A 15,897-nucleotide genomic window follows, 5' to 3' on the forward strand; every position below is an offset into this window, starting at 1 on the left:
GAAATATTAGCTGAAATAAACATAGTGAGAGAGGAAGTATTAAGGGGTTTCACATCTTTGAAAGTGGATAAATCCCCAGGCCCGGATGAAATGTATCCCAGGCTGTTAAGAGAGGAAATAGCAGAGGCTTTTACCTTCATTTTCCAATCCTCTCTGGCTACAGGTACGCTGCCAGAGGACTTGTAAGTGTTTTTGCCCTTGGTGGTTTCGAATCACCCCCCTTACAACAGTTCTAGACCCGGAATTATAGAGGTGAACAGAATACACAGTTATAGACAAATCTTTCGGTCTCAACCGTCACAATGCTTTTATTGAAGTTGAAGCACACACCTGCTTCCAGTAAAACATACCCTGGTGGTGTGAAACAAAAAAACACAGTACAACACACAACACTGATCCGTCTGAACAGGCCCCTATTGCGAAGTACCCACGACTAAAACACCCCTGCTTGGCTCAATAGGGCACCACCGAATCTGTCCAACAGACTGTGCGCACGCCTAAGATCCGTGCAGAAACTTCTCCACTAAACCCCTAAGGCTTGATTGGGACACACAACATCCCTTCACACAATGTGGTGATCTTAACGATGCGTGAGCTGGGATAATGCTCCCAAAAATGTTATCTGAAATTGCTCTCTCCTACAATAAAATAAGTTTTATTCCCATGAACAAAATCTTCAACAGAGCATGTAACTTTAATTATGTTTCAATTCATACTCAAGGAAGCAATGGTCTGTGCTTGAACTCAGGGTTGGAGTTTCTTAATTTCTTCCTCCAGCTCTTCCTTTGTGTACATGTGAAATATTTTTGAAGGTTCCATTGTTGCAAGCTCAATATTTGTATTACCCCTCTGGCTTACTTGCTGCTTCTCCCGATGAGCGAGGCTCTCTTTGCTCGTAGATGGTTTCTTCTCTCCATCCCAGATGGAGTGCGCAGTCCTTGAATGCATTGAATGAAGCAAGCAAATGTAGAAGAGGAGGGAGAGTGTGATAGCTGCAACTGCCGTTTCTCTTATACCTGAAAAATGCTTCAATTCTTCACGCCAAAAACCAGTCCTTTGCCTGAGGCAGTCCAACTGAAAGCAAAGAATCCTGTGCCTTTGTTACTGTGCTGTTCTGGGGATAAAGGATCCAATGAGTCTGGGTGGCCAAATGGCTTCCTTTGTCCTGAAGTTCCCACGCTCCGGGGCTCTCAGTCATTTTGATGGCTTGAGCACTTACCAATTTACCTGATCTCTCACTGATGAGTTCCCATTACATGACAAAGGGTCCCATCAGCCATCTTCCTGCGATTTCAGCCATTGACCCATCCCTGCTCAACTGATGTGTATTCCTGTGGAACATGTTTGGACCAGTCCCAAGTCATGCTGTCTGCTCTTCTGCAGCAACAATATGGAAAATATGGAAAAGCAAATTCCAAAACTTAAAGTCCAAAATGTTTTGAAGTCTGTCGATGTTTCGCAGATTCTTACAGACTGCAGGACTGCTAACATTGTACCATTGTTTAAAAATGGAGAAAGGAATAGATCAAGTAATTACAGGCCAGTCAGCCTAACCTTGGTGGTGGGAAAATTATTGGAAAAAATTCTGAGGGACAGGATAAATCTTCATTTAGAAAGACACAGATTAATCAAGGACAGTCAGCATGGATTTGTTAAGGGAAGTTGTGTCGGACTAATTTGATTTCATTTTTTGAGGAGGTAAGAAGGAGGGTCGATGAGGGTAGTGCATTTGATGTAGTATATATGGATTTTAGCAGGGCTTTTGATAAGGTCCCACATGGCAGACTGGCCACAAAAGTAAAAGCCCATGGGATCCAAGGCAAAGTGGCAAGTTAGATCCAAAATTGTCTCAGAGAGGCAGGAAGCAAAACCTAATGTTCGGCGGGTGTTTTTGTGACTGGAAGGCTGTTTCCAGTGGGGTTCCACAGGGCTCAGTATTAGTTCCCTTGCTTTTTGTGTTATATATCAATGATTTAGACTTGAATGTAGGGGATATGATTAAGAAGTTTGCGGATGATACAAAAATTGGCCATGTGGTTGATAATGAAGATGAAACCTGTTTAGCTGGTTAAGAAGGCATACGGAATGCTTGCCTTTATTGGCCGAGGCATAGAATACAAGAGCAGGGAGGTTATGCTTGAACTGCACAAAACACTAGTTCGGCACAGCTAGAGTACTGTGTGCAGTTTTGGTCACCGCATTAGAGGAAAGATATGATTGCACTAGAGAGGGTACAGAGGAGATTTATGAGGATGTTGCCTGGACTGGAAAATTTTAGCTATGAGGAAGGATTGGATAGGCTGGGGTTGTTTTCTTTGGAACAGAGGAGGCTGAGGGGAGACTTTATTGAGGTGTATAAAATTATGAGGGACCTAGATACAATGGATCGGAAGGACCTATTTCCCTTAGCAGAGGGGTCAACAACCAAGGGGCATGGACTTAAAGTAATTGGTAGGTGGTTTAGAGGGGATCTGGGGGGAAATGTTTTCCCCAGAGGGTAGTGGGGGTCTGGAACTCACTGCCTGAAAGGGTGGTAGAGGCAGAAACCCTCACCACATTTAAAAAGTACTTGGATGTACACTTGAAATGCCGTAACCTACAAGGCTATGAACCAACAGCTGGTAAGTGTTATTAGGCTAGATAGCTCTTTTTCGTCCGGCACAGACACGATAGGCCGAATAGCCTCCTTTTGTGCTATAAATTTCTATGATTCTATGATTCAACATCCCAAAGTGCTTTACAAGGAGATAGGAAAAAACAAGAAATAGATGCCAAGCCATCGGGAGAGATTTGGAGGTATCTCCAAAAGCTTTGTTTAAAAGAAGAGTTTAGAGAACTTTGTTGAAGAAAAAAGTGAAGTGGTTTAGGAAAGGAATTCCAGAAGTAGACCTGAGGCAGCTGAGGTTCTGCAACCAAGGGAAGGGGTTATGCAAAAGGCTAGAGTCAGAGGACTGACACCTGCAGGAGGATATAAGTCAAGAGGAGTGTTTTCAGAGGTAGGATGGGGTGAGGCTTTTGAGAGATTTGAAAATGAGGATTTAAAATTTTATGTTTTGGGGTCAGGGCCCTATTGTAGGTCAGCAGGGACCAGATGATGGGCAAACAGAACTTAGTATGGGACAGAATATGTGCGGCTACGTTCTGGGCAAGTTGGAGTTCAGGGATGATGGAAGGGCAACAATAGGACATTGGAAAAATTAGTCTGGTGGTGACAGAAACATGGTTGAGAGCTTCAGTGGCAGAGGGCTGAGGTAGGGGTGGAGTTGGGCAATATTGTGCAGGTGGAAGCAAGTGGTCTTGTTGATGACAAGAATGTGAAGCTTGAAACCCAGTTCAGGATCAAACAGAGTGCCAAGGTTTCACATGGTCTGGTTCGGCCTGAGAGAGTGGGTGGTGAACGGCATGGAGATGGATTTATCTGATTCAAAATTTAGATCAAAGGATAGAATACAGATTAAATAGATAGAGTCAATTTTAAATATATTTGTTTTAAGAAAATGCTTACCTAATTCTGAAATGCAAAAGTTATGATCAATACAGCAGGGATGAAATTCCTGGGTGGATGGGAAAGCACCTGTAACTGGGAAAGCTTGTGTTTGTACCATGAACTGCTAATACCGATATCCCACAGGAAGCTGTCTGTTCAGCTGCTGCATGATTTTCTCAAATAAGAACCATATTATTACATGTATATGCACAATTTTTACAACAAAAAGCAAAATACTGTGAATGCTGGAAAATCTGAAATAAAAGCGGACAATGCTGGAAATACTCAACAGGTCAGGCAGAATCAGTGCAGAGAGAGAAATGTTAACTCTGTTTCTCTCTTCACAGATGCTGCCTGACCTGAGTGTTTCCATCATTTTCTGTTTTTATTTTACACTTTTTACAGCCCTCATTTAAGTAATATTACCCAAAGTTGCTCACACTTATTTTCTCATAAATATATATTTTATTGGTTATCTGACTTTGGTTATCACATAAAATCCAGAGTGGATGATTTTTAGTCGTGTTCAGTTTATGGGTTTTGTTTTAGTTCTAAACTATTCAAGATATAGTAACATAACAATTTAATGCTTATCAAAGTTTCTGGCATTGAAATTTTGAGCAAGCATTCAGTGTTTTGGATGCCTATTTGTGCACTCGTGGTACCTGAAAACTCGCCAATAGTTAAGAGCCCATGCCCCCAGCCATTGAATAGAGCGGTTTAAACCACATGGGACATGTTGTGTTAATTGATCACTAATTATCACCCCGTTACACAAACTAAGGCTTTCGACATTCTCCAGGTCCTCTTCAAAGTGGCCATTATTCATACAACCAATCATCAGTGTTTTAGGCTGACATTCAGGGCTTGATTTTAACTTACAGGCGGGAACATGGCAAAACATGTGGCCACTTCCCAACTTCACGATCAAAATGGCCGGGAAATTGACGGGAAGCGGCTGCCCAGCATTAAAATCGGGCAATAGGAGGCCGCAGCCAGGGAATAGTCCTCAGAACAAAAAAAGTGTTCCGGCAGGGGAATCCGGTTGGGGGAGGGGAGGGGCTGCTGGGGGCAGGGGAGGCCAAAGGTTCACTTGTGGGGCCAGATGTGTACTCCTGGTCCTCCTGGCCCACAAAGAATCTAAAGCATACTATCGCTAAAGCATCAGCTCACAGCGGCCCTCAGGTAGGTTTTGGAAGTGGGCGGGGGAAGTGATTGGGAGGGTGGAGAGACAGGGAACGAGAGAGAGAGGAAGGCAATCAGGAGTGGGGTGAGAGATGGCCGGCAGCGACTCGTGATTTTAATGTGAAGTTGGGAGGAGTACTCCTGCACCAACCGACTCCACATTCAGGTAACTTTTTTTTTTAAACTCAGCATTTTGATGGGCAACCTGCAGTGGTCACTTTCAGGCCCGCTGGTTAGCATGCATGCAGACCACACTTTCCTAAACGCAGTCAGTCCAGAGCCAGCTGCGTTCAGGGCAGCCCAATTTTTCAATGGGGGCTTCAAAATAGGCATCAGACTCTCTATTTGTAAATGAGCTAACAGCTGTATTAGGCTCTGGCCCTCAACACCTCATTTGAAACCTATGCCAATTTGGCGGGCGGCGCACTTCTGGCTCAGAATATGCATGTGGAGGACGCCATATCGGAAACTTGCGGCCAATTTTATGTCTAAAACAAGCAGTGTCATCAAATTTCTAGACCATTTTCATGTTTTCCATTTTTCCCTGATTATATCTTTGTTTTTCTATTGCAGCCTGTAGTGAAGGGCAGTTTCAGTGTGGCACTGGAAAATGCCTCCACTATAATAGCACATGTGATGGTTACGATGACTGTGGGGACCTGAGTGATGAACTGAGTTGTGGTAAGTACAAAAGCAAAATACTATTGGATGCTGGAATCTGAAATAAAAACAGAGAATGCTAGAAATCTCAGCGGGTCAGGCAGCATCTGTGGAGAGAAAAACAGAGTTAACGTTTCAGGTCGACATTCTGATGAATGATCATTGACCCGAAACGTTAATTCTGTTTTTCTCCATAGAGGCTGCCTGACCAGCTGAGATTTCCACATTCTCTATGGTAAGTACAGCTTGGAATCTAAAGTTATATTTTGAAACAGAAATCCGCTATCAAATTTGACCGTTTGAACTATAACATAGAATGTAGGTTCCAACAAATTGATGCCAACGGTCATAACTTTGTCGTGAAATTACATAGAATTACATAGATATTACACTAGCAGAAACAGGCCTTGCTCTATTAGACCTGGCTTTCCTGAGTGCAACTGGAAACTGATTACCTCCGGTCTGACCACTTTTGTAGTAGGGGCATCAAACATGTGTTCGGCTCTTTGTAGATGCAAATAAGGGGCCTAACACCTGTTTCATGTGTGGACACTGCTCATCGATTTTTTGGCCTTTATCAATAAGGTGGGCATCGCATTTCTCGCTCATAGTGAGTGTGCGCTTCCTGTCCGCCATGTTGGAAGCTTTGGAGGCCATTTAGCACTCGAAAAACGGACATTGCACGGACAAATTTCTCGGCTTTCCTCTTTAAGCTGCTGTAGCTGTTACATTTGAATTTGAAATAAGCTACTATGGGCCCAAAATTCCACATGGGCTTTATTTGGCACAGTTGTAGAGGTATATCCAATTTTTTAGTAGCCCGACTGCGCCAAAAAAAGCTCCAATTTCGGCGGCATAACCTTTCATTTTGGAGTGGTGCAGATTGTCCTTAAGCTCTGTGACGAAAGGCACCCTGGCCCCCCGCCGGTGCAGCTGCAATCCCGGGCCAAAAGGCCCCCCGCCCCCAGTGCCGTGTCTTCAGCTCCGCTGAATCAATGGCGTCTTCTTTGCACCAATTTTCTCTTCTCTGCGCCGACTTTCTTAAGTGTAGGTAAGGTTTTTCAGAATGGTGCACTGCGCCATTTTTGTAAAATCCCTACTTGGCCAAACTCGCTTAAATGGCCAGAAATGGCACACCTGGCAGGTTCCACCCCCAGTGACGTCAAAAATTCCGGAACTAAAAAAATTAAGCATAAGTACTTTAGAATGGCGAAACTTGCAGATTTTAATCTGCTCCAAAAAAAAACAGCGTAGGCCAAAAAAAGGGCGCAGAATGGTGGCAAAAATTCAGCCCCATAAAAGTGCTTGATAAAAATTTGAAAACGTATTAGGACACTGTCAGAAATATGTTTCTAGGAGAATAGCCAGTTGTCGTGGTGCACATTGGTACCAACGACATAGGTAAAAAAAGGGATGAGGTCCTGCGAAACGAATTTAAGGAGCTAGAAGCTAAATTAAAAAGTAGGACCTCAAAAGTAGTAATCTCGGGATTGCTACCAGTGCCACGTGCTAGTCAGAGTAGGAATCGCAGGATAGCGCAGATGAATACGTGGCTTGAGCAGTGGTGCAGCAGGGAGGGATTCAAATTCCTGGGGCATTGGGACCGGTTCTGGGGAAGGTGGGACCAGTACAAACCGGACGGTTTGCACCTGGGCAGGACCGGAACCAATGTCCTAGGGGGAATGTTTGCTAGTGCTGTTGGGGAGGAGTTAAACTAATATGGCAGGGGGATGGGAACCAATGCAGGGAGACAGAGGGAGACAAAAAGGAGGCAAAAGCAAAAGACAGAAAGGAGATGAGGAAAAGTGGAGGGCAGAGAAACCCAAGGCAAAGAACAAAAAGGGCCACTGTACAGCAAAATTCTAAAAGGACAAAGGGTGTTAAAAAAACAAGCCTGAAGGCTTTGTGTCTTAATGCAAGGAGTATCCGCAACAAGGTGGATGAATTAACTGTGCAAATAGATGTTAACAAATATGATGTGATTGGGATTACGGAGACGTGGCTCCAGGATGATCAGGGCTGGGAACTCAACATCCAGGGGTATTCAACATTCAGGAAGGATAGAATAAAAGGAAAAGGAGGTGGGGTAGCATTGCTGGTTAAAGAGGAGATTAATGCAATAGTTAGAAAGGACATTAGCTTGGATGATGTGGAATCTATATGGGTAGAGCTGCAGAATACCAAAGGGCAAAAAACGTTAGTGGGAGTTGTGTACAGACCTCCAAACAGTAGTAGTGATGTTGGGGAGGGCATCAAACAGGAAATTAGGGGTGCATGCAATAAAGGTGCAGCAGTTATAATGGGTGACTTTAATATGCACATAGATTGGGCGAGCCAAACTGGAAGCAATACGGTGGAGGAGGATTTCCTGGAGTGCATAAGGGATGATTTTCTAGACCAATATGTCGATGAACCAACTAGGGGGGAGGCCATCTTAGACTGGGTGTTGTGTAATGAGAGAGGATTAATTAGCAATCTCGTTGTGCGAGGCCCCTTGGGGAAGAGTGACCATAATATGGTGGAATTCTGCATTAGGATGGAGAATGAAACAGTTAATTCAGAGACCATGGTCCAGAACTTAAAGAAGGGTAACTTTGAAGGTATGAGGCATGAATTGGCTAGGAGAGATTGGCGAATGATACTTAAGGGGTTGACTGTGGATGGGCAATGGCAGACATTTAGAGACCGCATGGATGAACTACAACAATTGTACATTCCTGTCTGGCGTAAAAATAAAAAAGGGAAGGTGGCTCTCAACTGTGGCTATCAAGGGAAATCAGGGATAGTATTAAAGCCAAGGAAGTGGCATACAAATTGGCCAGAAATAGCAGCGAACCTGGGGACTGGGAGAAATTTAGAACTCAGCAGAGGAGGACAAAGGGTTTGATTAGGGCAGGGAAAATGGAGTATGAGAAGAAGCTTGCAGGGAACATTAAGGCGGATTGCAAAAGTTTCTATAGGTATGTAAAGAGAAAAAGGTGAGTAAAGACAAACGTAGGTCCCCTGCAGTCAGAATCAGGGGAAGTCATAACGGGGAACAAAGAAATAGCAGACCAATTGAACAAGTACTTTGGTTCGGTATTCACTAAGGAGGACACCAACAACCTTCCGGATATAAAAGGGGTCGGAGGGTCTAGTAAGGAGGAGGAACTGAGGGAAATCCTTATTAGTCGGGAACTTGTGTTGGGGAAATTGATGGGATTGAAGGCCGATAAATCCCCAGGGCCTGATGAACTGCATCCCAGAGTACTTAAGGAGGTGGCCTTGGAAATAGTGGATGCATTGACAGTCATTTTCCAACATTCCATTGACTCTGGATCAGTTCCTATGGAGTGGAGGGTAGCCAATGTCACCCCACTTTTTAAAAAAGGAGGGAGAGAGAAAAGAGGGGATTATGGACCGGTCAGCCTGACCTCAGTCGTGGGTAAAATGATGGAATCAATTATTAAGGATGTCATAGCAGTACATTTGGAAAGAGGTGACATGATAGGTCCAAGTCAGCATGGATTTGTGAAAGGGAAATCATGCTTGACAAACCTTCTGGAATTTTTTGAGGATGTTTCCAGTAAAGTGGACAAGGGAGAACCAGTTGATGTGGTATATTTGGACTTTCAGAAGGCTTTCGACAAGGTCCCACTCAAGAGGTAAATGTGCAAACTTAAAGCACATGGGATTGGGAGTAGTGTGCTGACGTGGATTGAGAACTGGTTGTCAGACAGGAAGCAAAGAGTAGGAGTAAATGGGTACTTTTCAGAATGGCAGGCAGTGACTGGTGGGGTACCGCAAGGTTCTGTGCTGGGGCCCCAGCTGTTTACATTGTACATTAATGATTTAGACGAGGGGATTAAATTTAGTATCTCCAAATTTGCGGATGACACTAAGTTGGGTGGCAGTGTGAGCTGCGAGGAGGATGCTATGAGGCTGCAGAGTGACTTGGATAGGTTAGGTGAGTGGGCAAATGCATGGCAGATGAAGTATAATGTGGATAAATGTGAGGTTATCCACTTTGGTGGTAAAAACAGAGAGACAGACTATTATCTGAATGGTGACAGATTAGGAAAAGGAGAGGTGCAACGAGACCTGGGTGTCATGGTACATCAGTCATTGAAGGTTGGCATGCAGGTACAGCAGGCGGTTAAGAAAGCAAATGGCATGTGGGCCTTCATAGCGAGGGGATTTGAGTACAGGGGCAGGGAGGTATTGCTACAGTTGTACAGGGCCTTGGTGAGGCCACACCTGGAGTATTGTGTACAGTTTTGGTCTCCTAACTTGAGGAAGGACATTCTTGCTATTGAGGGAGTGCAGCGAAGATTCACCAGACTGATTCCCGGGATGGTGGGACTGAGCTATCAAGAAAGACTGGATCAACTGGGCTTGTATTCACTGGAGTTCAGAAGAATGAGAGGGGACCTCATAGAAACGTTTAAAATTCTGACGGATTTAGACAGGTTAGATGCAGGAAGAATGTTCCCAATGTTGGGGAAGTCCAGAACCAGGGGTCACAGTCTAAGGATAAGGGGTAAGCCATTTAGGACCGAGATGAGGAGAAACTTCTTCACCCAGAGAGTGGTGAACCTGTGGAATTCTCTACCACAGAAAGTAGTTGAGGCCAATTCACTAAATATATTCAAAAGGGAGTTAGATGAAGTCCTTACTACTCGGGGGATCAAGGGGTATGGCGAGAAAGCAGGAAGGGGGTACTGAAGTTTCATGTTCAGCCATGAACTCATTGAATGGCGGTGCAGGCTAGAAGGGCTGAATGGCCTACTCCTGCACCTATTTTCTATGTTTCTATGTTTATAATCAGTGCATCTATTCAGCTACAGTCTTTCAGTTACTATCTAATGCTCAGCACTGAATCCACAAAATCCACATATGCTAAAGTTGACATTGGAATATCTGAGAACAAACAGACCGTTGCATCTTTCAAAATACAGATGGGCTCAATTTTGCCCAAATTTACCCATTTTCTGGCATATTGCCAGAATTACACCGGATTTTTAGAAATGCGCCATAAATAATTGTCCAAACTTTCCCCGATCTGTAAATCGAATCCGGATCCACGCAGCGTGTCCAGTCTCCTCGGGGGGTGGAGCCTGCTGTCTGTGCTGAAAAATGAAGCCGGGCCTGCACAGGGAAAAAAACTTATATTTTTGACATCGTTCCAATGGACGCGCATGCTCAGTAAAGTTGGGATTTGGCAATCGGTCATTTTTAAAAAGCCAGTTGTGAGTGTGTGAGAGAAGGAGTGCTGCGTGTGTGACAGCATTGAAAAGAATCGCAGCTGCAGCAGTACAAGATGCAACGCGGACCAAGGACCATGAATTTCTTGCTGGAAGAAGTGGAGACACTAGTTACTGTGATTGAGAACAATTGGCAGGAGCTGGATACCAGCAGAGGTCACATAAAAGTTCCAGCAAAAGAAATGAAGAAACGCTGGAACCAAGTTGCAGAAGATTACTGCGCAGTGGTGAACACCACGAAATCTGGAAGCCAGTGTAAAAAGAAATGGCAGGACCTTGGTCAAGTAGTTAGTGTAAGTAATATTTTCATTTATTCAATGCAATTGTAAATGTGACCACCTGAATATGTCCCACCCAGCAGAAAGACACCCTATCTAAAAAGTTGTATTTTCATCTTTGCAGAAGAAAGTGGCACATAATAAAAGGGAAAGAACTCGAACAGGAGGAGGTCCGGCAAATCTGTACTCACTGACACCCTTGGAAGAGGTGGGTCCTGCCTGGAGAAAAGCAACCACCACTGCACAAGCTGGGCCCAGACTCGAGGGAGATGGTAAGTCCTGCAAATCCATCGTGGTCCTTCAAATCAGCCTGCTGTGTGGCCTGCGATGTGTGAGCCTACTCATGCCACCCATCCTGCCCCCTCCTCTGCTGCTAACCATTTGACTGTTTTGTTATATGTTGCAGAACTTGAGGCCAATCCTGAAGATGCAGAAGACGATTCAGACACGGACGAGCCTGAAGAGGAGCTTCATTCAGCTCCATCCATGGGCGTGAGGGGGAGGGGATGGAGCTGAATGAAGCTGTCACTTTTGTACTGACTTTGGAGGAGGTGCCGCTCATGGAGTTGACAACCCTTTTCACGACTAGTGGTTTGAGTGTTGGTAGGACTTTCCATGGTTTCACACCTTCCAAGGCTGCGGGTCCCAGTATTGGGGTGCAGCAAGATACACCCAGTGCCCCACCGTCCCAGGCTGCAGGTTCCATCGTTGGGGTGCAGCGAGGCACACCCAGGGCCCCACCATCCCAGTCTGCAGGTCCCAGTATTGGGGTGCAACAAGACACACCCAGGGCTCCACCATCCCAGGCTGCGGGTTCCATTGTTGGGGTGCAGCGAGGCACACCCAGGGCCCCACCATCCCAGGCTGCGGGTCCCAGTATTAGGGTGCAGCAAGACACACCCAGGGCCCCACCATCCCAGGCTGCGGGTTCCATTGTTGGGGTGCGAGCCACACCCTTGGGGAGGAGGGGAAGCAGAGCTCAAATGCACTCCCCTGAGATGCAGGATGTAACAGATGTGGTTCAGATGATGCCATTGAGTGCGGAGAGCATTGACCTTACTCGATAACTCCTGGACACTATCAGTGGGGTGAGTGATGAGCTAGCGGGACTGTCGGGAGAAGTAACAACGCTCGCCAGGACCATCAGTGAGATAATAGGCCATGAGGGAGGGAGTGTCAGAGGTAGTGCAAACCACGACACTGGCCATGAGGGAGGGAATGTCAGAGGTAGTGCAAACCACGTCACTGGCCATGAGGGAGGGAATGTCAGAGGTAGTGCAAACCACGGCACTGGCATTGAGTGAGGGAATGTCAGAGATAATGCTGGCTATTAGGGAGGGAATGTTGCTGAGACACTGTCAGCTGCATGAGGGACGGCATGTGTGAGTTAGCTGCTGCAATAAGGGAACACGCCCAGACCCTGCGCCCATTGACAGAATCAACTGCCACTCCCACTCCAATCCTCACACCAGCCTCTGAAGAGCCCAAAGCCGGGCCCTCCAACTTGCCGCCTGACACTGATGCCCCCCACCCTCAAGAGGTGCGCAGTACCCGAGATGTTAGAAGGAATAAGCTTTGTACCAAGCCCAGAAACACTGTGCCACCGCCTGCGGGCAGGGGAGAGTCCAAGACCAAGCGCAGCGGGTGGTCTTAGAGTAAGGGGGAGGAGAGATGGATGCAGCCTTTCTTTGCTGCTGTTGTTGTTGTTATTATTGTTACTGTTGTAACTGTCCTGAAATTAAAAGTTCTTTGTAAGTTATGTAAATTTACAAGTGTCTAAGTGATCTTAAAGAGTGATATTAAAGTAAAGTTTGATACAAGAATAATTTTATTAAAGTTAAGTTAAGTACATTGTAAACTTTTGAATAAAATATATTTTACATTAAAACTGAATCATATTCCATTAACAAAACACAACATTACGGAAGTGACCTCCCTCTCCCTCCCCGGACACCAAGCCTTCTGATCGGTTGTCTCTCCCTCTGCTCCCCTGCCGACCCTGGCCCCGAGTGCACTCCTGGTCCGCTGCCCGACCCTAGCCCAGGCCGAAGGGCTTGCTGATCCGCTCCCCCGACAACCCTGGCCCCGAGTGCCCTCCCGGTCCGCTGCCCGACCCTAGCCCAGGCCGAAGGACTTGCCAGTCAGCTCCCCGCCCCTAGCCCAGGCCGAGTGGTCTCCTCCGATTTCCTTACCTACGCCAATTTCTTTAACTCTCCGCAAGGGGTTTTGGAGAGGCCACATACAGAGGTCACAGTCTAAGGATAAGGGGTAAGTCATTTAGGACCGAGATGCGGAGGAACTTCTTCACCCAGAGAGTGGTGAACCTGTGGAATTCTCTACCACAGAAAGTTGTTGAGGCCAATTCACTAAATATATTCAAAAAGGAGTTAGATGAGGTCCTTACTACTAGGGGGATCAAGGGGTATGGCGAGAAAGCAGGAATGGGGTACTGAAGTTGAATGTTCAGCCATGAACTCATTGAATGGCGGTGCAGGCTAGAAGGGCCGAATGGCCTACTCCTGCACCTATTTTTTATGTTTCTAAGCAGAACTGGAGTAACTCTCAACTGGCCAAAGTTCCCTAAATGGCCAGAATTGGCACAGGTGGCTGAAAAAAAAACTTATCTAAAAAAATCGTAACTAACTGAGTTACGCTGTTGCACATTGATTGGGGAAACTGTGGATTTTTAACTTAGGCCAATAAAAGCAGCCTGTTCCAAAAAAAACAGCACAAATCACTGGGGAAAATTGAGCCCAATAAAAGGAATCGCTACTCTGTTTTAAAAATAAGAAACATCAGCAGTTTATAAATCAACAAAACCATTCTGGCAGATATTCTGAAAAACTTGCTAGTCTGCTATGGAGCAATGTACTGTAACTTGTAACTAAATTTACTTTCAGTGCAAGGAAAAAGATCCAAACCAAACTCTGAACAATAACAAGTGTTTAGTTAGAAGTTAACCTAAAGGATTTCAGATTCTTTTTCCTCACAACAGAGTTCTCCCATTTGATGTTGTGCTACTGAGTCAGTCAGTATATTTCACTATGGACCGAATCAGCAACAAGGGGTACAAATGATCCATCTTGAAGAATGAAAAGGGGAAGCTAGAAAATATTGCTCACATTGGAGGTTATTAGACTATGGGATACTTTAGCAAAAATGGCTATTGGCGTAGAGACTTGAATATTATTTAAAAGGGTATTGGTTAAGTATTTGAAAAGAAAGAATCTAAAAGGATATGGGAAAAGAATAGGTAAATGGGACTGGGGCAGATAGCTCCAGTTGAAACATTAGCACAGATACAATGGGTCAAATTCTGTTTCTATGCTTCTATATGCATTCACTGATCTAGATCTTATTTAAGTTCATTAAATGTGTGACATGTATTCCCGTGGTGGCATAGTATGTAAAAGGGGAAGTCTGGCTTACTTCACTTTCACTAGCTGGCACTGTGAGCAATTGTAGCATCTCTACTGCTGCCTCAGCTGAGATCAGCTAACTCAGCGTAGAACTGGGATAACCTGCGACCTTCTGAGTTGTACAGCTTAATGCCACCCTGAGCTGATTATGATCCACCAACTCCTGGTGGAAAGTGCAAGGTATATGGATGTCTGCAGGGTGCTCTCCATGGTTAAATACCCTGCTGGCATTTCCTGTCTTTGTTTACATGGGAAGAATGGTGACATATAGGAATGCTGCTGGCATCAACGGAACAGTAATGTAGCAAGAGTGAGTACTTCAGGAGGGGAAATGAAGGCAGTGGATGTCATAGAATCATAGAAATTTACAGCACAGAAGAAGGCCATTTGACCCATTGTGTCTGTGCTGGCTGAATAAGAGCTATCCAGTCTAATCCCACTTTCCAGCTCTTGGTCCATAGTCTTGTAGGTAACAGCACTTCAAGTGCATATTCAAGTACATTTTAAATGTAATGAGCATTTCTGCCTTTATCACCCTTTCAGACAGTGAGTTCCAAACCCCCACCAGCCTCTGGGTGAAAAAAGTTATCCTCGACTCCCCTCTAATCCTTCTACCAATTACTTTGAATCTATGCTCCCTGGTTATTGATCTCCCTGCTAGGGGAAAGAGGTTCTTCCTATCCACCCTATCTAGGCCCCTCATAATTTTATACACCTCAATAAGGTCTCCCCTCAGCCTCTTCTCTTCCAAAGCAAACAACCTCAGTCTATTCAATCTTTCCTCGTAGCTAAAATTCTCCAGTCCTGGCAACATCCTCGTAAATCTCCTCTGTACCCTCTCCAGTGCAATCACATTTTCCCTGTAATGTGGTGACCAGAACTGTACACAGTACTCTAGTTGTGGCCTAACATGTTTTATACAGTTCAAGCATAACTTCCCTGCTCTTATATTCTATGCCTTGGCTAATAAAGGGAAGTATTCCATATGCCTTCTTAACTATCTTAATTACGTGTCCTGCTACCTTCAGGGATCTGTGTGCATGCACTCCAAGGTCACTCTGTTCCTCTACACTTCCCAGTATCCTCTCATTGTTAGTCCTCCCCAAATGCATTACCTCACACTTCTCTTGATTGAATTCCATTTGGCACTTTTCTGCCAACCTAACCTGTCCATTGACATCTCCTACAGTCTACAGCGTTTTTCCTCATTATAAACCACACAGCCAATTTTTGTATCATCTGTTATTTGGCAAATTGGGTATATGATTAAACTCTGGAAAGATTTGACCCTAAACAAAATAGCTTTCATTACGTAATCTGGCTTGAACAGGAATAGGGCTCTGCTTTTGCCCTAGGTTAATTTGCAATGACCTGTGTTACAATTTCTTGACCGTTGAACTTCTTACTACCCTGCAGAGTGCAAACCAGAGCTCCATTTCCGATGTGGAGACGGCAGGTGTGTGCTGAAGACCTGGCTTTGTGACGGGGACCATGACTGCACAGACAAGTCTGATGAGGTTAACTGCTGTAAGTCATCAATTCACCATGAACATTACAGTTTATCATTAAGACTAGAACTTGGGAATAGATTGGGAAACATATCCGGAACCCTCATGGTCCCTAGT

General features: G+C 45.0%; 1 protein-coding gene across 1 annotated transcript in view; it reads left to right on the top strand.

Annotated features, from left to right (window-relative positions):
• corin (corin, serine peptidase) overlaps positions 1-15,897 on the top strand; it is a 398,949-nt gene that overhangs the window by 295,078 nt on the left and 87,974 nt on the right. The window contains exons 7-8 of the mRNA XM_070870145.1: positions 5,246-5,353; positions 15,689-15,799. Of these exons, the coding sequence (XP_070726246.1) occupies positions 5,246-5,353; positions 15,689-15,799 (219 nt within the window). The remainder of the gene's footprint in view (positions 1-5,245; positions 5,354-15,688; positions 15,800-15,897) is intronic.

Source organism: Pristiophorus japonicus, chromosome 2 (genome assembly GCF_044704955.1).
Source record: "Pristiophorus japonicus isolate sPriJap1 chromosome 2, sPriJap1.hap1, whole genome shotgun sequence".
Taxonomy (NCBI): Eukaryota; Metazoa; Chordata; class Chondrichthyes; family Pristiophoridae; genus Pristiophorus; species Pristiophorus japonicus.